This window comes from Procambarus clarkii, chromosome 28 (assembly GCF_040958095.1).
Source record: "Procambarus clarkii isolate CNS0578487 chromosome 28, FALCON_Pclarkii_2.0, whole genome shotgun sequence".
NCBI classification, from domain to species: Eukaryota; Metazoa; Arthropoda; class Malacostraca; order Decapoda; family Cambaridae; genus Procambarus; species Procambarus clarkii.
In genome coordinates, this window is record NC_091177.1 from 6,670,820 (window position 1) to 6,698,588 (window position 27,769).

At 41.5% G+C, this 27,769-nt stretch overlaps 1 protein-coding gene across 1 annotated transcript; it reads right to left on the minus strand.

Annotated features, from left to right (window-relative positions):
- Nucleotides 1-9,690: 9,690 nt before the first annotated feature.
- LOC138369354 (S-antigen protein-like) lies at nt 9,691-27,506 on the minus strand. Its single transcript, XM_069332593.1, has 5 exons — nt 27,329-27,506; nt 25,639-25,742; nt 18,971-19,095; nt 17,264-18,353; nt 9,691-9,756 (listed from the first exon to the last, which is right to left on the minus strand). Exons 1-5 carry the CDS (start codon nt 27,504-27,506, stop codon nt 9,691-9,693), a joined length of 1,563 nt encoding a protein of 520 aa, XP_069188694.1.
- Between the last annotated feature and the right edge of the window lie 263 nt (nt 27,507-27,769).

The window sequence follows — 27,769 nt, forward strand, 5'->3', positions numbered from 1 at the left end:
AACATATAATCTCTTCCCATAACCGAACCATCGCCAGAGAAATCCTAGTAAACAACACAGAAATCATCGATAGATACAGCGATAGCAGGCGGCTTGACGTTTGCGAGGCACTACACATCAAGAAGTCAACACCAGCAACCAACAGCCAATTATTGCACAACTATATTCTACCCACCTCAAGACTCCGCTCCAATATAGAAGCATCAAGAAATATGGACCAATAGGCTTTCTACAAACACTTCTATTCAATATCCATTGTTTCGTGTTCTGTCTTGTGTTGATACTTTTAATACCCTATTAATATCCTCTAATGCCACATCATCCTTCCCACCTCACTCAAATGTAATGCCACATCACCCTTCCCACCTCACTCAAATGTAGATATAAAATCAGGGAAACGCAAGTTCTAATCAGTTGTGTATTTGTGAAGTCTTTGAAAATGTAATAAGTTTTACGAAACGCGCCCGTGTCGCGTCAGACTAGAAATAAAATGAATTTTGGAGAAGTGATTTTTGATTTACCTCCAACAGTGAAGCATAATGTACGAAAGATTGAGAAAATTCGTGTTAGAATTATTAATCTTACTTTTTCGGTCATATTTAATAAAATATATATATATATATATATATATATATATATATATATATATATATATATATATATATATATATATATATATATATATATATATATATATATATATATTATTAAATATGACCGAAAAAGTAAGATTAATAATTCTAACACGAATTTTCTCGATCTTTCGTACGTTTCTTTTCACTGTTGGTGGTAATTCAAAAATCAATTCTCCAAAATTCATTTTTATTTCTAGTCTGACGCGACACTTGAGCGCGTTTCGTAAAACTTATTACATTTTCAAAGGCTTTAGTTTACACATACACAACTGAATAGAACTTACACATCTTCGATTTGTTTATATCTACATTTGAGTGAGGTGGATGGGGTGAGGTGGTATTAATAGGGTATTACATTCATAAACACAAGACAGAACACGAAACAATGGGTATTGAATGGAAGTGATTGTAGAAAGCCTATTGGTCCATATTTCTTGATGCTTCTATATTGGAGCGGAGTCTTGAGGTGGGTAGAATATAGTTGTGCATTAATTGGCTGTTGATTGCTGGTGTTGACTTCTTAATGTGTAGTGCCTCGCAGACGTCAAGCCGCCTGCTATCGCTGTATCTAGCGATGATTTCTGTGTTGTTTTCTAGGATTTCTCTGGCGATGGTTTGGTTGTGGGAAGAGATTATATGTTCCTTAATGGAGCCCTGTTGCTTATGCATCGTTAAACGCCTAGAAAGAGATGTTGTTGTCTTGCCTATATACTGTTTTTTTTGGAGCTTACAGTCCCCAAGAGGGCATTTGAAGGCATAGACGACGTTGGTCTCTTTTAAAGCGTTCTGCTTTGTGTCTGGAGAGTTTCTCATGAGTAGGCTGGCCGTTTTTCTGGTTTTATAGTAAATCGTCAGTTGTATCCTCTGATTTTTGTCTGTACGGATAACGTTTCTATTAACAATATCTTTCAGGACCCTTTCCTCCGTTTTATGAGCTGTGGAAAAGAAGTTCCTGTAAAATAGTCTAATAGGGGGTATAGGTGTTGTGTTAGTTGTCTCTTCAGAGGTTGCATGGCGTTTCACTTTCCTTCTTATGATGTCTTCGACGAAACCATTGGAGAAGCCGTTGTTGACTAGGACCTGCCTTACCCTACAGAGTTCTTCGTCGACTTGCTTCCATTCTGAGCTGTGGCTGAGAGCACGGTCGACATAAGCGTTAACAACACTCCTCTTGTACCTGTCTGGGCAGTCGCTGTTGGCGTTTAGGCACATTCCTATGTTCGTTTCCTTAGTGTAGACTGCAGTGTGGAAACCTCCGCTCTTTTCCAATGACTGTTACATCTAGAAAGGGCAGCTTCCCATCCTTTACGAGATGGAAAAGGATGGGAAGCTGCCCTTTCTAGATGTAACAGTCATGGAAAAGAGCAACTGCGTTCAGAATAATGATGTGGTAATACACTATCTTGTTTTCCTCAGTGGTTGTTTAATATTTTGAATCAGATGTGGTGAGAATAAAATGTATCGCCACTATAGTTACCGCGCCTTGAAAATCCTAACGGAAAATCCCCCCTTCGCTAAGTAACAAATAAATCAATAATACGATAAAATTGGATACAATTTGTATAAGTGTGTATGTCGTTGGTCATGTCCTCCCAGAGAGAGAAGACTGACGCTGCAGCAGCGCCCCCTTGAGGGCTGCTCAACACCTTGATGTTAATATGCAGGCAGTCTCATCACTTACCAGTTGTCGATGTTATCGCCTCGGTTCCTCGCTCTCTCGCCGCTACCACCACCACCAGCACCACCACCACCAGCATCACCGTCAACACCGCCACCACCAGCACCACTACCACCAGCACCGTCAACACCGCCACCCTCAGCACCACCACCACCAGCACCAGCACCACCAGCACCAGCCCCACCAGCACCGGCACCAGCCCCACCAGCAGCACCAGCACCACCAGCACCAGCAGCACCAGCACCGGCACCAGCACCTCCACCAGCACCTCCACCAGCACCAGCACCTCCACCAGCACCTCCACCAGCACCTCCACCAGCACCAGCACCTCCACCAGCACCAGCACCTCCACCAGCACCAGCACCAGCACCACCAGCACCGGCATAATAACGCACATGCTCGCCTTTCATCGTCTCTCGGTCTCTGAGCGCCTGATTTCCATTTGTGGCGTTTTTAAAATCGCTTTTTATATCTAATATTGGGAGGCCAGCTTGGTGCACATTGTGATGTAGAGAGCGAGGAATGTCTCGCTTGCTTGAGCCAGCAGCAGCAGCAGCAGCGAGTAGCTGGCTTGTTTAACAGTAAACTACCACTTCGCTTTCATATCTAAACACTGACGTTTCAGCTCGGTATACTAAGATCAAAGGAGAATATTAATTGTCACTTTACCAGATAATATTTACGACCGCGGTATTTATCACGCCACTGAGTCACTATCGTCTCCAGCTGTCCACACACATACGCACACACAACTAGACAGACATTAGTTCACTAAATTGCCACAGGGGGGCACCGCCCACGCAAGGAAAGACTCAAAAAGTGACGCTTTACCTCGATGTCTCACTCACTGGGCAACGATGTGTGCGCAACTCGTTTTCATCAACAATGGCTCGTAAGTTTAGCCGCCTAACGCACTGTTTATGAATGAAAAACTGTTTATACACGACTCAAAACTGATGACTGACGTATTTTAACCGAGCACTGCTTCGTTCACGTCCTCTGCTCGAACTGCTTCTGTAAACAATTCACCCACGTACTGCAAATACAAATAATCGCCAACAGAACCTAAACACCTAACCTAACCTAACCTGATCTACGCCTAGCTGTAGATAGAATTTTAATGTATAATAATATTTAATATATAATTGAGAACAAACTTATTTGCTTTACACAGTATGTTAAAACTGTTGAATGTGTTTTGAAAGACGGCGGCAGCTATGACGAGCCGAGCCTGAGGAAAAGTTCCAGCTGAACCTGAGGACAAGTTCCAGCTGAACCTGAGGACAAGTTCCAGCTGAACCTGAGGACAAGTTCCAGCTGAACCTGAGGACAAGTTCCAGCTGAACCTGAGGACAAGTTCCAGCTGAACCTGAGGACAAGTTCCAGCTGAACCTGAGGACAAGTTCCAGCTGAACCTGAGGAAAATATTGCCAACACATAGTTCTTTCGTGCGTGCGAGCAGGCGTGTATGAGTTGCTTTTAGTTTTTTTACGAAAGATTGAAATAGCTTGAAAGTAAAAGCAAAATGGGATGAGTTATTTCACTTTCTTTGTAATATTTATTTGCTAAATTGGAACGCCTTTACCATTTGTTCATGCAGTATTGCGTTTACGACGCGCGCGCGCGCGCACACACACACACACACACACACACACACACACACACACACACACACACACACACACACACACACACACACACACACACACACACACACACACACACACACACACACACACACACACACACACACACACACACACACACACACACACACACACAGCTAGCCAGGTAAGCACACACTTCACTCGCAGTTTAGTCTTGCATTATAATATGCTATAGGGACTATTGTTACCAGCTGACCTGACAAAAGATGAACTGCCCATGACGAATTAAGCGGCAAAGTTACCCTCACCGATCCGTGTAGATTATCACCCCGAACGGGGAAAAAACGCCTTGCAGTGAAGTAGATCGAAAGCAAATCTAATTATCTTTTTCTTTTTGTCTTGGTCAGAGGCCGTTGGGGACGAGCCCTCTCATTGTCAACAGGCTGGTCTTGACCTTGGTCAGGTGAGAGGCAGGCTACGTGAGAGATGATTACCGTGTAGGGTCACTTGGGGCGGTACAGTGGGCTGCTGTAGGTCACCGGGTCGACAGTTGATTTATTGATGAAGATTAAGCCACCCAAAATGTGGCACAGGGCATGAATAGCCCGAAAGTGGTGGCCCTTTGGAGTCATTACCATTATCATTAGCTGATACTGGAGATCTGTGGAGGTGCGACTGCACCCTACAGAGAGGTCGTGACCTCTATGGGGTCGACAGTCTGTTGTTGTTGTTTCAGATTTAGCTACTCAGGACGAAGTGTCCATGTAGCACGGGCTATGGTGAGCCCGTAAAGAGGTCGACAGTCAATGCTAGACGCTCATATAGTGCCAGTGTTAGCAATAACACCCATCCAGCGTCCTGCATCGGTATCTAAATAACCTTGAAACTCGTTGTCATCTTCGGTTACAAATGTTCTGTACTGCCTTCTCACATTAGTAACGAAGAGATGCGCTCATAAAAGACCAACATTATGACTGGAACAATGTTGACAGCTATTATGTTTCGTTTTTTAATAATATGTGTATGTACTATAAAATGCTTATTGGCAGTGTTGTGTAACTTAAACAAAACAACACGATGGATTAGAATTCAACGATGAAGGGGGGGGGGGGGGGGGGGGCAACACTGACAGCAGAAAAATATATTGTTCGGAATTTTATTATTTTATTACCAATATATACATTTCTGTGACTTTAAAACAGAATTAATTGTACTCTTTCCTAAATATAATTATAAGTTGTACTACAAGAGACGCAGTGGGGGGGGGGGGGTATCTTTGTTTATCTGTCTGCATGACTCTTTCCCCCCTACCCTTTCCCCCGTCTCTGTCTGTCTGTCTCTCTCTCTCTCTCTCTCTCTCTCTCTCTCTCTCTCTCTCTCTCTCTCTCTCTCTCTCTCTCTCTCTTCTCTCTCTTTCACGTATCTGGTTTATTTTCACATGTCCTCTCTACAGTGTTCAGACGAGAACGCGACAAGCAGCACCCTAAAAGGATGCCTGACCAATCAAGCTGTGACTCGTATGTCAGGCTGCGAGCAGCCGCATCGAAAAGCTTGCTCGAGTAGACCAGCAACCAAGAGGTCTGGCCAGAGACCGGGCCTCGAGGACGTTGATGCTCGGAATCATCAACAGGTAGGTAGGTAGGTACTACACAAATACTATGAGAGATGTTCTCAGGTACCGTGGTGGATGCACAGTGGTACCATGTGAAACTTACACAGATATGGTACCATGAGTTACGTACACAGATATGGTACCATGAGTTACGTACACAGATATGGTACCAGGAGTGACGTACACAGATATGGTACCATGAGTTACGTACACAGATATGGTACCAGGAGTGACGTACACAGATATGGTACCATGAGTTACGTACAGAGATATGGTACCAGGAGTGACGTACACAGATATGGTACCATGAGTTACGTACACAGATATGGTACCATGAGTTACGTACACAGATATGGTACCAGGAGTGACGTACACAGATACGGTACCATTACTGACGTACACAGATACGGTACCAGGAGTGACGTAGATATATAGTACCAGGAACGACGTAAATATATATAGTGTATATGGAACCAGGAGCCGCGTTCACAGCTTCCAGGGAAACTTTCGCTGTAAGTAGGTCAGGAGGCAGGAGGTCAACCGAGGTCAGCTGACGTGCCACAAACACAGGTCATCAATCTCTCACGCTGATAGTAGCGGATACCTCTCACGTTGGTGACCAGAATGCTATCAACTTTCAGACAAATACCAAGTTAAAGCCCATATAAATTTATATAAATTTTGATGACATTTAATGAAGTTGGTGAACAAAACTCTACATACATTTTACACACGGTACAAAAATTTTCATGATAACATTGTATTTTAATTAAAAAAAGTATTTTTATTAACAAAAAATATAGTACCCCATTTTGTTTTGTTTAATTTTTTTTATTTTTTTTTAAATCAAATGTAATAAATCTTTGAAAAATATAATTATTTTCCTGAAACCCAAAATGCGCGAATCATTTAGATACGACACATTACACGTATATATTTCTCCTATTTTGCTGTTTCGCTAAATTAAGGAAGTCTGTTCTGGGGAAGGGGAGGGAATTCTTGGCGCTTTCCCATGATAATTCACTCTCTCCCCTCGATAAAATGATTAAGATTAAAATGATCACGATTAAATTTCTTGTTATCCTTGTTTTAAATTGTTTTCTTATCATCTGATATCAACTCTATCCTTGGCTTATCTTATACACTTGTGTTATAGTAGGGTTCACGATGGTCGCCGAGGATGTAATTACGTAAACGCAAGGCTTATAACTGTTATAATGTAGTTTATTTTCAAATTTATAGTTAAAAATATGTATACAAGTATATTTATTGAGAAAGCATGACATGAAAATATTGTATTTACAAAAAAAAAAAAAAAAATTCCCCTCGTTTTAGTGCTTAAATCAGGACACCGGGAGATTTACTCTGGCTATAAAAACTGGCAGTAATGTGGCCGGGCCTGTGAAGCTGTCACTGGAGCGATAAATCATCAGTGAAGGCTTCACCCTGGAGGAAGTGAATGGCCTCGCCCGAGTTCTGCTTGGCGCCGTACCTGGCTGACTACAGGGGGGGGGAGGGAGAGGGAGAGAGAGAGAGAGAGAGAGAGAGAGAGAGAGAGAGAGAGAGAGAGAGAGAGAGAGAGAGAGAGAGAGAGAGAGAGAGAGAGAGAGAGAGAGAGACAGAGAGAGAGAGAGAGAGAGAGAGAGACAGAGAGAGAGAGAGAGAGAGAGAGAATGAGAGAGACAGACAGAGAGAGAGAGAGAGACAGAGAGAGAGAGAGACAGAGAGAGAGAGAGAGAGAGAGAGAGACAGACAGACAGACAGACAGAGTAGCATCTTATGACATCTCCTCTCCTATCCCTTTCTCTCTCTCTCTCTCTCTCTCTCTCTCTCTCTCTCTCTCTCTCTCTCTCTCTCTCTCTCCCCCCTCTCTCTCTCTCTCTCTCTCTCTCTCTCCCCCCTCTCTCTCTCAATATGCAACATTTACAAACAGCTGATGGTTGTTGAAAAAAGCAGATGGAAAACAATTCCTCCATTTCAGTCTTAATAGGAGTTCCTGGAGGAAGCAATGAGAGCCAATCCATTTTAAAGGAAGACAATGGAGCTGGATCCATTCAGCCTATTTATCGACGTTGATTAAACGTCAAAAACGTTGATTAAACATTGATAATGTTGAGTAAACGTTGATTCAACATTACTTGGAGATGTTTTGCCCAGAGTTTAAAAGGGAGAACAGGAGGGAGAATGGAAAAATGAGAGAAAGAAGGGAGGGAGGGAGAGTGAGAGGGAGAATGGGTGGGAGGAAAGGAAAATGAGAAAATGAGGGGAAGATGGGGGGAATGGGGAAGAGAGGGAAGAAGAATGGCAGAGAGAGATAATCGAACCGGTACCCAGGCACCGCCGGGTGACCTCCTCAGGTAGACACACATGAGTGCACGAGGAAGGGTTTGTCGGCACTTTTATGTGGTACTAATACACCAGCAGTGAGGGGGAGCGGGGCCGACTGTGTGGACTTTTGTGGCTATCAAATCAATTAATCAAATCATGAACTTTATTTATAGATGGTATGGTGCTTTATTATTGGGAAGTTTATCTAAAAAGTGCAGTACATTAGTGACATAAGAGAGTCACAATTACAGAATGGCAAGTACACATTATCACTATCAGAGCCAGAAACTTAAGTGATAACAACTTATACAAATAATTTCAATGCTGGCTAGACTATACAAGTGTATAGCGATCTAAACACAAAAATGACATATTAAGCATAAAGTGAGTGACAGTTAGCTAAGAATTAGAAAGAGGATATGTTGTAAAGACACCGTATATATCACAAAATTAGGAAGATACAATTAACAATAGAACTAATATAAACTAACTATACATTGATGATGTATTTATTTACACATTCTCAACAGATTCTGGGGCTGTCCTGGCTCAGAGTCACTCCGAACACACACAGTTCATGTAACATCAACCTGACTTCAACTGGACTCAAAATGCCTGCCAGTAATCCATCTCTCTGTTACATTAGTTCCATAATTATGTTAAATATCCAGCAGCTGTGGTCCCTGCTGACGAGTTGTGCTATGCTGTCACAGAACACAGCCCCCCCTCCCTCTAGCTTCCCTCCACTCCCTCCATCCAGTCCCGCTGACCACAGCCCCTCCAAGGGGCTGTGGAATTACCACAAGCTACCACAAGCTACACAGGCTTCACAAAGCTTCCTGGCAATACGTTAGTAATGAATAAATATGATATGTTAGGTTAGGCTGACCTAACCTAACCTAACCTATCCTAACCTAACCTAACCTAACCTAACCTAACCTAACTTAACCAAACCTAACCTAACCTAACCGAAGCTTGGATCGTCGACTTGATTTGGCGTCACCAGCTTTTTATTTTCGTCTAATTTCTTCATAAAAAGATACTTTTTCAGATTAAAATTATGTTTTTTCGTGTTGTACATTCATCACCAACATTATAATGAGTAAATATATCATATTTATTCATTACTAACGTATTGCCAGGAAGCTTTGTGAAGCTTGTGTAGCTTGTGGTAGCTTGCGGTAATTAGACGGACCGCCTCCAAGCTATACACTCCACTGCCTCCCTTCAGCCTCGCTGACAATAGACCTTTAACTACGTAACACGGCAATATCCTACGCTATAATTACACACCACCGCGGTCAAATATTCACCCTTTGCGGCCTATGTAAACCCTCTCTTCTTCCTGTACTGACAGCTAAACAACAAAAACAGTCTCATAAAACAAGCTAACACAAGGCAAAAACTAGTCGTTTAGGAGCTCGGGGGGAGAGAAGGCAGCCGAGGGCTACTATCTGCTAACAAAGGGTCGGATATGTATCATAATATTAACCGAACATGTGTGAGCATGTCTATGATTCAAGATGTATTATGAATGCGTACTGATACAAGTGAGCATTTTATTTCAAAACTATTAATATTTGTTAGGAGATAAATTGCCACACTCAATTATTACTGTATTACTATAGGTGTTTAAACAATGGTGTGTGCGTGTGGGGGAGGGGGGTGTATAGTACCGTTCCTCTGTAACCCTCAGGTCAAATGGGCGACAATATGCATATAGTATTGTTTAATGGCTACTTGAATTCTTACAGCGTCACCCACAGCCCACAGTTGTGGCTCTACGGGACACCGTTGTCCTGGCTTGACGCGCGTAAGGCTAGCTGGCAGCTAAGTCATTTTGATTTGATTGTTGCCGCCGAAGGCGGCTAGTTTATTGTGCACCCCATACTCATCCTGTGAGCGGTAGCGCAAAAGCATTACAGAGGGCACAAAAGGTCTTTATCAGACCTCATCTTAGATTATTACATAAACAATTTCTTCTATCCTTCACACCTTATAGTTACAATGTCAGCTAGTTACAGAGAAAGTGCTATTACAAGAGCTACATATTTACAGTAAGTCATCATACATTAATGGTAGGTCTTATCGCTAATACATAATAGTTTGGCCAATGGGGATATTACAGAGTCAAAGGGGAGCTTCTGTTTATTATTAGTCCTCACAATACACTACTTGTTTCTGAATCTCATATGTCGTTCATCTACTGGAAGCGAAATGTGGGTACAGTGCAAGGATGCTAAGTCAGTGCTGTCTAGTCCGGGAATGATCATAAAATGATTAGTTTAAGTGTCATATAGAAGGCTATAGCACTATCACATAGCCCAGCCCTCTCATAGAGATCAGCTCTCACACAGAACAACCCTCTCACAGAGACCAGCTCTCTCACAAAGACAAGCTCTCACAAAGACCAGCTCTCACAACGACCAGCCCTCTCACAATGAATAGCCTTCTAACATTAACCAGCCAACACACACTGGACCAGCCCTCTCTGGCCAGCCAACACACACTGGACCAGCCCTCTCTGGCCAGCCAACACACACTGGACCAACCATCTCTGACCAGCCAACACACACATTGATCAACCTTTTCACACTGACCAACACATTCTCACATTGACCAGCCTTAAACAATGACTAACCTTCTCCCTCACTGACCAACCATCCTACACACACGACAAATATTTGTCGCGTTATACTCTTGTAATTGTGCATTTTACTATATAATGAACTTTCCACCTTAACTGCTGTATAATTAAGCCATTACGACTATATAGCACTTTGAAGCTAGCACGGTCGGGGATTGAACGCCGACCTGCATGAAGCGAGACCATTGCCCTACCGTCCAGCCCAAGTGGTTGGGCATGAAGGGTAGGGAAGGTGGTGAAGGGTAGGCACTTCTGGTGAAAGGTAGGGACGGAGGTGAAGGGTAGGGAAGGTGGTGAGGGGTAGGGAAGGTTGGTGAAGGGTAGGGAAGGTGGTGAAGGATAGGGAAAATGGTGAAGGAGAGGGAAGGTTGTGAAGGAGAGGGAAGGTATTGATGTTGATGGTTTATGATGGGGAACGCGGCGACGCCAAGGGTAATGAAGATGATGCAGTGATACAGACAGTATGTTGTGACGGTGGTTCTGTGATGAGAATGGTCGTGTGTAGTGTAGATGGTTAGTGGTGAAAACTGTGCGTAGTGAGGATAGTTACAGTGATGCCGGCTGTGTATAGTGAAGATGGTTATACTGACAGAGATAGCGTGATATTAAGACGGTTACCATGATGAAGAGAGTGTGTAGTGAAGATGGCCTCCGGCACCCGAACACCGCCGGGTAATCACTCTCCCCCTTCCCCGCATCCTCTAATATAAATTTAAACACCAAAAAATAACCTTGTTAAAGTTACCATTGACTTAAAAACCCACCGAGCGGGTGTATATACCTCCCCCACAAGCTGGGTCACCAGTGAGCTTAACGAAGGAGGTCAAACACCCGCCCCAGGTCACCCCCTGATCACGTGGGCCATGACCTCGCTATACTCCCCAGCGAACACCAAAGGTCAGATGGGAAGGTAACTCGCAGAAGAAAAAAAATTACCATTATGCTAAGACGGTAACAACTTGAACCACTTAGCCCAAATCCGTGGGGTTGGGGTGGGGGGGGGGTGTCTTGGGGGGGGGGTTAGGGACGACCCGAGGGGGGATGGGTCGAGGTGGTGTGAGGTGGGGGGGGGTTAGGGACGACCCGAGGGGGGATGGGTCGAGGTGGTGTGAGGTGGGGGGGGGGGTAGTGACAATGAGGTCAGGTCATGCTGATCGACCTCCTCTTAATGGTCCATTAATTCCATCTGATATGCCTAGCTGTAATACTTACCTCTTTAATAACAGTGACAATCATTGGTTTTGTCGGGGACAGGAAGCCTGTGTGTGTGTATATATACACAAAGCTTGTATCTAAGTCCCCCTATCGCCCCTCCCTACCTCCCTCCCCCCCCCCACTCTCAAAGTCGAACCACAGAGTACAGACCCTCCCCAGGATGCAACCCCGCAACAGCTGACTAACTCCCGGGCACCTATTTGCTGATAGGTGAACTGCAGCATTAGAGGAAAGAAAACGTGCCCAACCAATTCTCTCCGGCCCAGGAATCGAACCTGGTATCCCCGAGCGTGAGTAGAGAACGAAAACAACGAGACTACGAGTACAAAATACATTTACAAAATTTGGGACTCCATTTGTCCCAAAGATTAGGGAGCCGGTCGGCCGAGCGGACTGCACGCTGGACTTGTGATCCTGTGGTCCCGGGTTCGATCCCGGACGCCGGAGAGAAACAACGGGCAGAGTTTCTTTCACCTTATGCCCCTGTTACCTAGCAGTAAAATAGGTACCTGGGTGTTAGTCAGCTGTCACGGGCTGCTTCCAGGGGGTGGAGGCCTGGTCAAGGACCAGGCCTTGGGGACACTAAAGCCCCGAAATCATCTCAAATCAATCAAATCATCTCAAGATAAGAAGATGCAATATACTGTTTACATTAACTTCTAGAAAGTCTGAGAAAGTGCCACGTAAAAGACTGACCGACAGGTTCAAGACCCGTTATCTTAAGGTTTATCTTGGTGCAGATAGTTTACCCGTGGTGCAGGAGACAGGGTTGAAAGTCCGCATCAAAGGCTGACTTGCTGAACTTAACACATAAAATAGTATTAAATGGAAATTCGTCCAACTGGATGAAGGTGACGAGTGAACATGTCTCAGGGATCGGTACTCGTTCCCATCCTATACATAAATTATTGTAAATAGCTTAGAAATAATCCTTATAACAGCTAAACTAGCAAAAAACCACAGATGTGACACACCTGGTCCAAGATGCTGCATCTGTGGCAGATGGCGCCAGCATCCAGAGGGACCTAGAGGGGCTGTTGTGGTGGCCAGAGGCAGGAAAGACGAGCATTCATCACTGTCTATGTTAAATAACCAGAACATTGTCTTGTCGTTAGCAACAAGGCAACAGAAGGCTGTATTTCATGGCTAGACATTTTGATAATGTTACGCTTGAGCTTGCTGGCCCTTATGTATTGGTCACACCCCAAACGGAGTAAGCTGTGCTATTTCCCTTCCTAATTACACTCTGGAATTTAAAATATAATATCTAATTACGCCAAAAAATGTAATGCTCATGTACTTTAAATAGAAAAGTACTTCGCTTGAAACTTTTATTTTCGAGTAATTTGAGGGAACTTAAATTTTGTTTAATAAATTTTTTAAATTTCTCCAAACGTGACAAAAATATCGAAACTAAGTCTAATTTACAAAATTATGTCTTTCTGACCTTTCACAGTTAATCAACAGGTGGATATAAGCAGGCCTTCTGAGAGAAGCGATTGTTTCCTTACGGTTATCCAAACTGTACCGTACATTGCCAAGCCTAAACAGTGGAAAAATGTCATCTGTATTCAACGTCTTCAAGAATTGAGAATTTTCTGATTACCATCTAATGACAAGCGAGCAGGAAGTAGTCGCGGCATTTCTTGACTCTCACCCCAAGACCAAGACCCCACCGCGCTCTTCAGTGCTCTGCTGGCTATTTATCTCAAGATAAATATATAGAGATATATCAAGATAAATAAGATAGAGAACAAGAACCATCAGATCAAGATGGACTTGGGAGAATGCATCTTACTAGCGCCTTCTCAAGACAACCTGGACAAGTTTAACCTGGTGCTGGAGATAAATTATTACTTGGGAAAAAAAGGGTCAAATGTTTAATGGCCTTCTGTAATATCAACTGAATAGATAATTAAAATACATTAGACATCAGAGAGCACAACTTTTCCTCCAGTCGGGCGAACAGATTTAATCGAATTTCCGAAGTTCCATACAAAAATCAGCAAAAATTTTGGGATATTTAATACGCATCAACTCTTTCATTCAGTTAACTCCATATAACCACATTAATAAATTCATTGTAGGTAACAGATCCCCAGGAGTGTTCAGGGTGACCTTAACATCCCGACCACACCATTGGATTCAAGTCTAGGAACATCTGACATCTGTATGATAACAATAATAATAAACTCTGATGTCTCTGCAATCTGTTAAAACATCCCACTTTCTAAAGCTCATTAGTTTGGCAACACTCTCAGTGTTCTTTATAATGTTATTGCCTCTAACTGCAAGAATGATGAACGAAAGCTGGAAACCGGCAGAGAAGAAGAACTAGGTTAATGCAGTAAATAAGAGATAAAACCAAAAATGACAGAACTAAATTTATCTAAAAATACGTAAAGATTATAATTAAAACTCTGAAGGCATTGAACAAGTATAATGCACTCAAACAAGATAAATTATTTGATTGGTGGAACGAGACAACAAAGAGCGATTACCTACAGAGTTATAATAATAATAATAATAATAATAATAATAATAATAATAATAATAATAATAATAATAATAATAATAATAATAATAATAAATTACCTTTTTATGTTGTAAGTGGAAGCGCGTATCTGAGCTGCCTCTTTACCTCAGTTCAAGGGAAGATGTTTCATACATGCGCTAACATCACCCAAATCAACAATGTGTTCAGTTTAAAACTATGAAAGCCCAGTGTGTGTGTGTGTGTGTTTCGCTACTAGAAGGAGCAAAGTAATAAGGCCGTAATTCAATTCTAGCGGCAGACCGTTTGACTATGAGAAGTGAACCTTGACCCACTCCTTCCTTCCCCTTACCTTCCTAAAGACAGCTTTCTATCAGCAAATGAGTGGGACAGAATTTCCCTGTTCCCCAAATACCGATTGTCTTGAGATCATCTCTCTCGTCTGTTTAGATATAATGAGTTGAAATACCAGTGGCAGTAGTTAGTTATGTCATCTGTTGAGGCTATGGATTCACTTGTGTCTTTCTCGTTCTCACGCTTTTCCTCTCTCTCTCGTTCCCTGTCTGTCGGTCTAGGTTTTGTCTTCCATTCGCTTCAACTAACTGCATTTTTGTTTTCCTACAAAATGTACAATTATGCAAATTACGTGATGATTTGCGATGTAAAATCACTAAACTTTGGACTATTTGCATCAAATTGACTAGAGTGATTTTTCAAGATCTGAGAGGAATATAATGTGTTTACCGACGCGTAACTTGCAAACTATTCTCTGATATGATTAATTAATATTGTGGAGAATATCAGTATTAAAATATATTATATGATGGCTTCAGATTAGCCTTGTTACTTTATGAATAATAAAAAACATTAAATATAGTACAAAAACGGAAGACTTATTAGGGCCGTGTTTGAAAATGAGTTGACGTAGAATAAAAAAGTCTTAGCCTTCAGTATGAATATTGGAATATCACTGATAATGCCGGTAGTGAGGAGCTCAAGTCCGGGGTAATATGTAAGTTCTCCTAATAGCACGTCGTATTTTGACGTATACTTTACCTTTGGGTAAAAACTGATGTACGCGAAATGGTAGCGGCTCGCGAAACTGACGGGATGTCCCGGTTCCTATTCGTGGGTCCGCCGGTTGGTTAGGTTCGGGCATTTTAATACACCGGTTTAGTGACGTTGGGAACGCTCTGGAGGACGGGCTGAATATCCACCGCGATCCTGCTTCTCGGTGAATTTACATTGACAGTGTACATCAGTCGTGGACAATGTCCAGGACTAAAGTATACTGACGGTGGGTTTGAGTGTGGCAGAAGCCACGTGTACAATCCTTTTATTGGCTTTATTACAGGTGTTGGCAAGATTTTGCCAGCCCTGTGTCTTCTCTGAAGAATGAAACGTCGCTCTGGATCTTTATTAGTGTTACTGTGGCTAGTCTTAGATGCTCGCTTTCTGCATTCTTTAATAAAGGATACAGGATATTTAAGGTTTAGGGAGGACTCGGTGATAGCCTTTAAGCTACTCCTGGCTACATGCTATACAATATATAAGAAAGATCTCAATTTCTCTACTACATTTTGTCCAATTTTCATAATGGGAGAAAAACTAATGCAGTCGTTTTTGTTGGCTGGATTTCTGTTGATTTTGAACTTATGTTTGTCACTCTCATTCACTAGTGATATATCTATGAAGAGAGAGTCGCCATCTACGGAATTTTAAGTTCAATTTCATTGTCTGTTTCTAAAATTTAAGATTTTTCTTATCGTTCGTTAATATATCTTATGCCCATTGCAACTACATGTAACATCTATGTGAAAGATAAAGCAGTTTAAGATAACCAGAAAAAAATTTAAGCAGAAAATTATTTGTACTTGCAATTAATACAGAATGTTGCTGATATTGAAGTATGCAAGAAAAAACTTTAAGTAATTCCAATAAGTAATTTGTTTTCGGTCTAATATTATTATTCCTTATTATTAAATTTCTATATTTCTTAACAAAAAAAATCCAGGAATTGAGAGAATTAAAAAAAATCTATCCCATTTTTTTAAATTATTTTTGTAAATCTCATATATAGTTTACCATTAATGTTGATAAACAATATCAAAAAATATTTCAATAGGCATAAATTTAATTTTATTATAATTTATCTTAAAAATAAGGGTTTCTTGGCCCCTAAACGACTGAGAACTAACTAGTGCCTTGTGACCAAGCCTGAGAAATGGACTGATTACAACCCTGGAGAAATAGGCTGATAACAATTCAGGCTCACAAGTCAAGCCTGGCCCCGGACCGGGCTTGGGAAATAGAAGAACTCCCAGAACCCCGTAAAGCAAGTTTCAAGCAGGTATCAACCGAGGGAAATGAGCTGATAACCTTGGCTAACGGAAAGATTGATGATATTCTGGAGAGATATAAGAATTTTGCACCAAGATAGTAACCTTTTGTTGAATTGTCTGAATGTCTATTGCAAATTGTCTATATACCTAGTCATAAAAATATTTGTGTATACGTCTGGTAACATACTACATGTGTAAAGGAAAAAATGTATATGTTTGTCACTCAGAATGTTCGGTAATATGTTTATTGTTTGCGATGTGTGTCTGCATATGTATGTATGAACACGTTGTACTGAACGGGGTGAGAATAGCTTGAGCTACCTCATCCCTTTGTGTGTATTTTACCTCAATTAACTTATTTCAATTTCAATTTCAACTTTGGCTGTCCTCTTGAGATGCCACAGCGTCATAAAAATGACGTACTAAATTGGCCGAACCTAGCAGAAGCCAAAGCTTAGAAAACACGAATGTTTGCGAGCCGCTATGATTCAAAGTACATCATATTTGGTTCGTTGGGGATTTTGACATCATAATGCGCTGAGCGATTCGAGAGGAGGGTTGGATAACACATCCTGTCCTCTTGAAGAGTAAATTTATTTATTTATACGTCATTTTGACGCATAAATCCCCTAAGGCTTGATGTACAAAAAATCGTAGAGGCTCGCAAATTTGACGTGATGTTCCGTTTTGACAACCAGAACAAACACGGTCCTCTCTAACACGGCCCTCACTAACACGGTCCTCTCTAACACGGACCTCACTAACACGGTCCTCTCTAACACGGTCCTCTCTAACACGGTCCTCTCTAACACGGCCCTCACTAACACGGTCCTCTCTAACACGGTCCTCTCTAACACGGTCCTCTCTAACACGGACCTCACTAACACGGTCCTCTCTAACACGGTCCTCTCTAACACGGTCCTCTCTAACACGGCCCTCACTAACACGGTCCTCTCTAACACGGTCCTCTCTAACACGGTCCTCTCTAACACGGCCCTCACTAACACGGTCCTCTCTAACACGGACCTCACTAACACGGTCCTCTCTAACACGGACCTCACTAACACGGTCCTCTCTAACACGGTCCTCTCTAACACGGACCTCACTAACACGGTCCTCTCTAACACGGTCCTCTCTAACACGGTCCTCTCTAACACGGACCTCACTAACACGGTCCTCTCTAACACGGTCCTCTCTAACCCGGTCCTCTCTAACACGGACCTCACTAACACGGTCCTCTCTAACACGGCCCTCACTAACACGGTCCTCTCTAACACGGCCCTCACTAACACGGTCCTCACTAACACGGTCCTCTATAACACGGTCTTCACTAACACGGACCTCACTAACACGGTCCTCTCTAACACGGTCTTCACTAACACGGTCCTCACTAACACGGTCCTCACTAACACGGTCCTCACTAACACGGACCTCACTAACACGGTCCTCACTAACACGGTCCTCACTAACACGGTCCTCACTAACACGGTCCTCACTAACACGGTCTTCACTAACACGGTCCTCACTAACACGGTCCTCACTAACACGGTCCTCACTAACACGGTCCTCACTAACACGGTCCTCACTAACACGGTCTTCACTAACACGGTCCTCACTAACACGGTCCTCACTAACACGGTCCTCACTAACACGGACCTCACTAACACGGACCTCACTAACACGGTCCTCACTAACACGGTCCTCACTAACACGGTCCTCACTAACACGGTCCTCACTAACACGGTCCTCACTAACACTGTCCTCACTAACACGGTCCTCACTAACACGGACCTCACTAACACGGTACCTCACTAACACGGTACCTCTACTAACACGGTACCTCACTAACACGGTCCTCACTAACACTGCCCTCACTAACACGGTACCTCACTAACACGGTCCTCACTAACACGGTCCTCACTAACACGGTCGTGGGTCAAACGGCGAGAAGTCACATTGTGTTGGTCTGGTCGTGTTGCATCCACGTCACAAACGCGGTTCAGACCAATAAAGAATGCTCAAGGGGGCGAGTTGAGTGCTGTGAAAGGAATACAATTTTATTTAATACTTTTTAATATAAAAATCCCGTGCTTCATTTTTATATGTAAAACTATTTACAAACGCCAACTTTAATTTTTTTTTTTTACATTTTACCGTATGCTCCAGCATTCTCGTATATTTTAATATTTTATGCAGTTTTAGTGATGTAGAATTGTGTATATATATCCCTTAATTTTGTTATATAAATATTTTGTGTTGTATGAAAACTGATTATTGGTGGTGTTTCATGTATGTCCATCTTCCGGGTCCGTGTGCTAGTGTAATCCCTTTATCTGATGCTGTCGGCTCACAAATTACTAGTGCCGGGTTCGATTCCTAGGCAGGTCAAGACGTTTGCATACATTTCCTTACACCTGGTGACTCAGTTCACCTACAGATAGGTCGGAGTGTGTCCAGCGCTGTGGGTTGAATCCTGATAGAGGGTCAGCCGTTTGTAAGGGAGACCTTGAGGAGCTTGGCAAGGCTCCTGTACAAGGCTGCCGTAAACCATATGCAAATTAGGAGGAAAGTGGTATTGTGGTGCACAAGTTGAGGCATCAAGTAGTGGCTAGAGAAGTCAAGTACTACCACACATAAGAAATGAAGTATGGAAAAAGTATGTAAATTCAACGACCAAAGGATCCTATTTGAGATGACTATAAAGTCCAGGTGTATTATTTGAGCCTACTTGGACTCCAGGTGTGTTTATCTTTATAATGTGACGGACTTGAGCCGAGGTTCTGTGAAGCCTCGTGATGAGTACAACTCCAAACAGGCCTCATCAACAAATGCCAAATGCTCGTTAATCCAGCCACCAAAACCTCTTGTTTGTGAACTTATAAATCATAGCAGCTCACAAACAAGCCCGTTCTCTATGCGTGGACCGTCGGTTAGGTTCGGCTCGGGCAATTTAGCACATCATTTTTGTGACGTTATGTCAACTCGAGAGAACTAGCTGGTGAATAATGACGATAATGAAGTGTATGGTGTGATATTCATCGATTTCTGAATGACTTTGGTGTAGTATAATGATCAGACGACTGAACCACACGCCAGAAGTTGAGGAGACGACGACGTTTCGGTCCGTCCTGGACCATTATCAAGCCGATTGTGGTCTTGATAATGAACCAGGACGGACCGAAACGTCGTAGTTCCCTCGTCTTCAAGGGCCAGATTTACGAAGCAGTTACGCAAGTACTTACGCACGTGTACATCTTTCCTCAATCTTTGACGACTTTGTTTACATTTATTTACAAACGTGAAAACTTCCAAATCAACTGTTGATATTGTTATAAACAGCCTCCTGGTGCTTCGGAGCTCATTAACTGTTTAATAATTGTAAACAAAGCCACCAAATATTGAGAAAAGATGTACAGGGTCGTAAGTACTTGCGTAACTGCTTCGTGAATCTGGCCCCTGGCTTGTGGTTTGCTCATCATATCTTCAGCCACGTTATTGTGACTCATCATCTGCAGTATAGTGATCATTTATGGTGTCTGCTGCTGTTGTTTTTGTTGTTGGTTTAGCCGCTGTTGTTGTCATTGTTGTTGTTGTTATTGTTATTCTCTCATTCCATCCAATAAGTGTAATGACGTTTGCTAAATATAGTTAGGTTTGGTTAGGCTGGTTTAGGTTTGGTTAGGTTGGAATTAGAAAGGTTTGGTTTAACTAGATCTGGTTATATTTGAGTTAAATTAGGTTTAATACGGTTTGGGTTGGTTAGATTTGATTAAGTTTGTTAGGACTGATTAGATTTGACCAGGTGTGGTTAGATTTGTCACATTTATTAGGATTAGTTAGATTTGGTTTGTTTTTAGATATGATTAAGATTGGTTAGACTTTGTTAGGTTTGATTGGAATTGGTTAGATTGAATCATGTTTGATACAGCTTGGTTAGACGCTAGGCTTCACGCCCTGCACTCGACTGCCTCTTTATTTCCAGTTTATGAATTAGTTTTTTTTTCTATATCTAACCACCTCACCTGATCGAGAGGAAATCCGTCCACCGCGGTAGTGGTATAATTACCTTAACCATTAAAACCCATTTAACGATAAACACCAGCGTCTTGGCCGCATGATAACAGCGAGGCTAAATATTCAATAGGCTCTCGGCCGCGATATCAGAGAATAATGCGGCACACAACATTAATTTCACTGACTCTTCCATTTTCGTCAGACTTATGGCCTCCAAACAGTCTTTATACGATAACTTGACGACCGAGGTAGTCATTACTGCACAGGACCCCATGCTTGTCTGCGAGGCGATGTGCGGCTCCGCCCGAGCCGACCCGGCTCCCAGCCCTTTTACCTATCTCCACCTATCTCTCTATCTTTGTTTTTTTTTATTATTAAAACTCTGTCCTTTTTTATATTATGACTGAAGGGTTCTGTTGGATTGAGTAGGGGAAGCTTTTAGAAATGTATTTTACAAGTAAAGAAGTTCTGCTTAACTACTCTCACTGTCTTAACAGCTGCTTGACAACAATATCTTGCCAAGACGAAAGTGTTCCGGACGTTTTTCTGTTTTCAATTGTGGCTATTCTGCATTTTAATGATCGGTGTTTTATTGATCATGTGTTGCACACACACAATATATATATATATATATATATATATATATATATATATATATATATATATATATATATATATATATTATATATATATATATATATATATATATATATATATATATATATATATATATATATATATATATATATGTATGACAACCTCACCAATGATCGTCTATAAGGATTGGTCAGTCATGGTGCTTATTAACTAAGCTCCCTGACTAATCAACCCCCGACGACACTCATGGATCCATTTGGGTACAGTTTTTCATCAAATTCTGGCGCATGCACGGGCCACACTGAGTTTAACATGTGTGAGAAAGCTGCATGAACGCGTAAGCCATAGATCACTAAGAACTCTTTGACCCGGCCAGGATTCGAACTCATGCCGTCCAGGATCACTTTTAAACGTACACAGTACCGTGACCACCGCACCAATGATCGTCTATAAGGATTGGTCAGCCAGGTCAAAGAGCTCTTAGTGATCTATGGCTTGCGCGTTCATGAAGCTTCTCGGCCTAGTATGCAAGGCCTGATTTGCCTGATAGGCCGAGTGATTTTCTTTATTTTCAAAATATTGTTTCCAATTGGTGATTATGAAATATTATTATTATATTATGTTAAGAACAAATATTATTGACGTAGTTATGTTAGTTTAGGTAGGGTTGGTTAGGTTCGGTCGTATATCTACGTTAGTTTTAACTCAAATTAAAAGAACTTAACTCATACACAATGAAATGGATAGCTTTAACATTTCATAAGAACAAAATTCGAAAAATATATAAATCAGGAAAACTTGGCTTATTAGGCAAATCGAGCCTTGCATAGTAGGCCGAGAACTGCGTTCTGGCTACTAGGTACAACATCTATATATATATATATATATATATATATATATATATATATATATATATATATATATATATATATATATATATATATATATATATATATATATATATATTATTAAATATGACCGAAAAAGTAAGATTAATAATTCTAACACGAATTTTCTCAACATTTCTTATATTTCTTTTCACTGTTGATGGTAATTGAAAATTCAATTCTCCAAAATTCATTTTTATTTCTAGTCTGACGCGACACTTGAATGCATTTCGTAATAACTTATTACATTTTCAAAGACTTTAGTTTACACACACACAACTATAAATTGCAAACACTAAACAGAGTTTAAACAGCTTTGATTTTATACCTGCATTTGGGTGAGGTGATATGTTACAACAGTTTTGGATGAGGTGAAAACAAACTTTCAACACAAGACAGAACACGAAACAATGGGTATAATATTTTGTAAGTTAAAGGGAAGAATGGAAGTAACTGCAAAGGGCCTATTGGCCCATATTTCTTGGTGCTTCTATATTGGTGCGGAGTCTTGAAGTGGGTTGAATATAGTTGTGCATTAATTGGCTGTTGATTGCTGCTGTCGACTTCTTAATATGTAGTGCCTCGCAGATATCAAGCCGCCTGCTATCGCTGTATCTATCGATGATTTCCGTGTTTTTTGTTAAGACTTCTCTGGTGATGGTCTGGTTGTGGGAAGAGATTATGTTTCTTAATGGATCCCTGTTGCTTATGCATCGTTAATCGCCTGGAAAGAGATGTTGTTGTCTTGCCTATATACTGAATTCTGCCATATACTGCAGGTATGTTGACATTTTTACACAGGTACCTGATGTCAGACATCTGGAGGAGCTGAAGGAGGCATTTGAGCGGAATTCTGTGTTGCGTTTCACTTACGAGATGGAGAAGGATGGGAAGCTGCCCTTTCTAGATGTAACAGTCATGGAAAGTGGAAAGGAGCGGAGGTTTCCACACTGTAGTCTACACTAAGGAAACAAACATAGGAATGTGCCTCAATGCCAACAGTGACTGCCCAGACAGGTACAAGAGGAGAGTCGTTAACGCTTATATCGACCGTGCTCTCAGCCACAGCTCAGAATGGAAGCAAGTCGATGAAGAACTCTGTAGGGTAAGGCAGGTCGTAGTCAACAACGGCTTCTCCAACTGTTTTCGTTGAAGACATCATAAGAAGGAAGGTGAAACGCCATGCAACCTCTGAAGAGACAACTTAACACAACACCTATACCCCTCTATTAGACTATTTTACAGGAACTTCTTTTCCACAGCTCATAAAACGGAGAAAAGGGTCCTGAAAGATATTGTTAATATAAACGTTATCCCTACAGACAAAAATCATAAGATACAATTGACGATTTACTATAAAACCTAGAAAACAGCCAGCCTACTCATGAGAAACTCTCCAGACACAAAGCAGAACGCCTTAAAGAGACCAATATCGTCTATGCCTTCAAATGCCCACTTGGGGACTGTAAGCCTCAAAGAATTCAGTATATAGGTAAGACAACAACATCTCTTTTCAGGCGATTAACGATGCATAAGCAACAGGGCTCCATTAAGAAACATATAATCTCTTCCCACAACCAGACCATCACCAGAGAAGTCTTAACAAAAAACACGGAAATCATCGATAGATACAGCGATAGCAGGCGGCTTGATATCTGCGAGGCACTACACATTAAGAAGGTCGACACCAGCAATCAACAGCCAATTAAGTGCACAACTATATTCTACCCACTTCAAGGACTCCGCACCAATATAGAAGCATCAAGAAATATGGGCCAATAGGCCCTTTGCAGTTACTTCCATTCTTCCCTTTAACTTACAAAATATTATACCCATTGTTTCGTGTTCTGTCTTGTGTTGAAAGTTTGTTTTCACCTCATCCAAAACTGTTGTAACATATCACCTCATCCCTTTGCAGGTATAAAATCAAAGCTGTTTAAACTCTGTTTAGTGTTTGCAAGTTATAGCTGTGTGTGTGTAAACTAGTCTTTGAAAATGTAATAAGTTATTACGAAACGCGTTCAAGTGTCGCGTCAGACTAGAAATAAAAAGGAATTTTGGAGAATTGATATTTCAATTACCATCAACAGTGAAAAGAAATAGTAATAAATATTGAGAAAATTCGTGTTAGAATTATTAATCTTACTTTTTCGGTCATATTTAATAATATATGTCTACAGGAAAGACTGCTACCAAATATATATATATATATATATATATATATATATATATATATATATATATATATATATATATATATATATATATATATATATATATATGCGACCATGCCTGAATGGTCCCACGCATATGTGCAACTGAAAACTCCAGACCCCAGAAGTGACTCGAACCCATACTGCCAGGAACACTATGCAACTGGTGTACGTACAGGAGACCTTAACCACTTGACCATCAGTGACCATACAAAAGACGAAGGTAGCCTAGTCCATTTGCCTATCATCCTGATGGCACTTTGATGGTAATCTTGGGCATAGTTATTTTATCAAATCACCTCATTTTTTGGGGCCATATGAGCAACACAAATATGATCAAGTTGGTCGAGTGGTTAAGGTCTCCTGTACACCAGTTGCATAGTGTTCCTGGCAGTATGGGTTCGAGTCACTTCTGGGGTGTGAGTTTTCAGTTACATATATGCCTAGGGACAATTCAGGCTTTATCGCATTTATGTTGCTCACGTGGCCCGAAAAAATGAGGTGATTTGATAAAATAACTGTGCCCAAGATTACCATCAAAGTGCTGTCGAGATGATGGGCAAATAGTCTCGGGATGATGGGCAAATAGCAAATAGCCATCATCTTTTGTACTGTCACTGATGGTAGAGTGGTTAAGGTCTCCTGTACACCAGTTGCATAGTGCTCCTGGCAGTATGGGTTCGAGTCACTTATGAGGTGATACATGCATATATTATATATATATATATATATATATATATATATATATATATATATATATATATATATATATATATATATATATATAACCACAAAGTTACATAAACTACAAGCCAAATGTATCAGTAAGACTCACCATGAAAGGTGCGAACCTTAGATTGCCAGGAGTTATGATAATTCCAGTACCCTGACCACATGATCACCAGACTGTTCAAAAGTATTGAGGACAGTATTGTGGTCAACACCCTGACCACAAAAGTATTGTGGAAAACATTTGATTGAATGATTGATGAAGATTAAGCCACCCAAAAGGTGGCACGGGCATGAATAGCCCGTAAGTGGTGGCCCTTTTAAGCCATTACCAGTATCAAGAGCTGATACTGGAGATCTGTGGAGGTGCGACTGCACCCTGCGTGACGGGAGATGTCTCCCTTGTGAATGTGTTAAGATGAAGATGTAGCCACCCAAAAGGTGGCACGGGCATGAATAGCTCGTAAGTGGTGGCCCTTTTGAGTCATTACCAGTATCAATAGATGATACTGGAGATCTGTGGAGGCGCAACTGCACCCTGCGTGACGGGAGATGTCTCCCGGACCAAGTGGTGACCAAATGGTGGACGACGGAAAAGATTATATGAGTTTGCGTTTATAAATGTGGCTGAGCGCCTCACTTTGCGACCATCATTAGACGCCGTTGTGATTATGCTCCCCAGGGATGTTGAAGTTTCAGAGAAATGTTCAATCATTTTGATTTCTGGGAACTGTGGGCAGGTTTCTGCGGAATAATTACGGACATCTCAAAGTCTGTGCTTATGTGAATTAATGAGGTTAGTTAGTTTTGCTTCCATAAGAATAATTTTATGTTTAATCGCATCTACTTTACTAAAATATTTATTTTCCTTTTCTATCTTTACAGAATCTGTAATTACTCCTTCTATTAAGCGTCTCTCTTTGATAATTGGGCAGTTGTAAACCATTGTACTCTTATTAAAATCCATCCTGTGATTAAAAATCTAATAATAGTTAGGAATGATATTATTCTGATCAAATTTTATTGCTGCTTTTTTGTGTTCATCAACTCTTCAATAAACCCCGACCAGTCTCACCCACATATGATAAATTGCAATCATTAAAATTTATGACATAATACCATTACCTACATTGTTCTTCTTATTATTATTATTGCCACTATTAACGTTACCAAAGCTGTCTCTCTCCCCATTATCTGCGCTAACACCAACATCAACGTTATTAACAAAACCATCACTCCCATCATTTAATTAATGGTAATGTCTTCTCACAGACATAATAACATAGGATAAAACCCCACACTTGTGTACTTGTGAAATTTACGTAAGGAATTTATACCAAGTCTTTCGCACTCTCCTGAGTGCTTTGTCAAGGTCTGAGTGTGTGGTTAGGACGAGACTTACATCTCAACGTGTAACGAGGCTGCTACCCCTGGGGGATTGATTGATTGATAAAGATTAAGCCACAAAAAAGTGGCACTGGAATGAATAGCCCGTAAGTATCCTGTTGTTTTAGATTCAGCAACTCGGAACAAAAAAGATCCAAGTAGCACGGGCTATGGCAACTTACCTGGCACAGGAGCGGGGCTGTAACTTGCGTAAGTATCGTTGTTGTTGTTGTTGTTTTAGATTTAGGTACTCAGAACGAAATGTCCATGTAGCACGGGCTATGGTGAGCCCGTAAATTGAGGTCGGTTATTCGCGATAACCTTGTTACTGTGATATTTGGGTCAAAGTTTTAAATAGAGGTGGGGATTCCTCCATTTCCCCTGTTTCTTTTTCGCTTCTGTTTTAGTGCACTGGTTTTATTTCTATTTTAATAACATTATCTTGGAGGCGGATGTTGCTACAGAATGCTCACTAGTGAGTCCCATTCCTCAACGGCTTTTCTAATCATTGTAGTCGCTGTGGAATGTGCATGTAATGCAGCTGCTGTCGTTGAATTAATGTTGAGTTTGATGCGCAGGGCTTCAGTTGCTTCACATTCCAGTAAATAATGCCTCTGCATTTGTTCCACACATATGACACTCTTTAACTACTGGGTTTATTACCTCCCAGCAGCACTTGTAACCAAGTCTGAGTCTGTGTATGACTACTGCAATGTCTCTGGATATCTTTTTGCCAGGCTTGAAAGAGGAGTAACCAGTGGCTTATTCGTACCATATCGCAGTGGATCTTCCTTCCGCTACTTTGGCTCTGTGGCGACTTTTGATAGTTGGGAGTATTTTCTTCTTGATTTGCTCCTTAATCTGTGAAAAACTTGGAGGTATTTGAACCTGTACAACAGGTAGAGCAGTGGCAATTTTTGCTAGTGAGTCTGCCTTTTCATTACCATCTATGCCAATGTGACTTGGCATCCAATTTAGGGTGATTGGCAGCCCTAGATTAAGGGCTTCTTTTCCTATATGTTGGATTTCTGTGAGTTGTATATTATCTCTGTGCTGACTGGATAACAATACCTGGAGCGAAGATTGCGTAAGTATCCTGGGGCCAATTATCTTATCCATCATGACGGCCTGACCATGTCACCTCTATTTCCAACTGACGATGTACCTGCGGAAACATACGACGACACCGCTCCTGTGCCAGGTAAGTCCTCTACGGGCTCACCATAGCCCGTGTTATTTGCCCCGCTCCTGTGCCAGGTAAGTTACGGGCTCACCATAGCCCGTGCTACTTGCCCCGCTCCTGTGCCAGGTAAGTCCACTACGGGCTCACCATAGCCCGTGCTACTTGTCCCGCTCCTGTGCCAGGTAAGTTACGGGCTTACCAT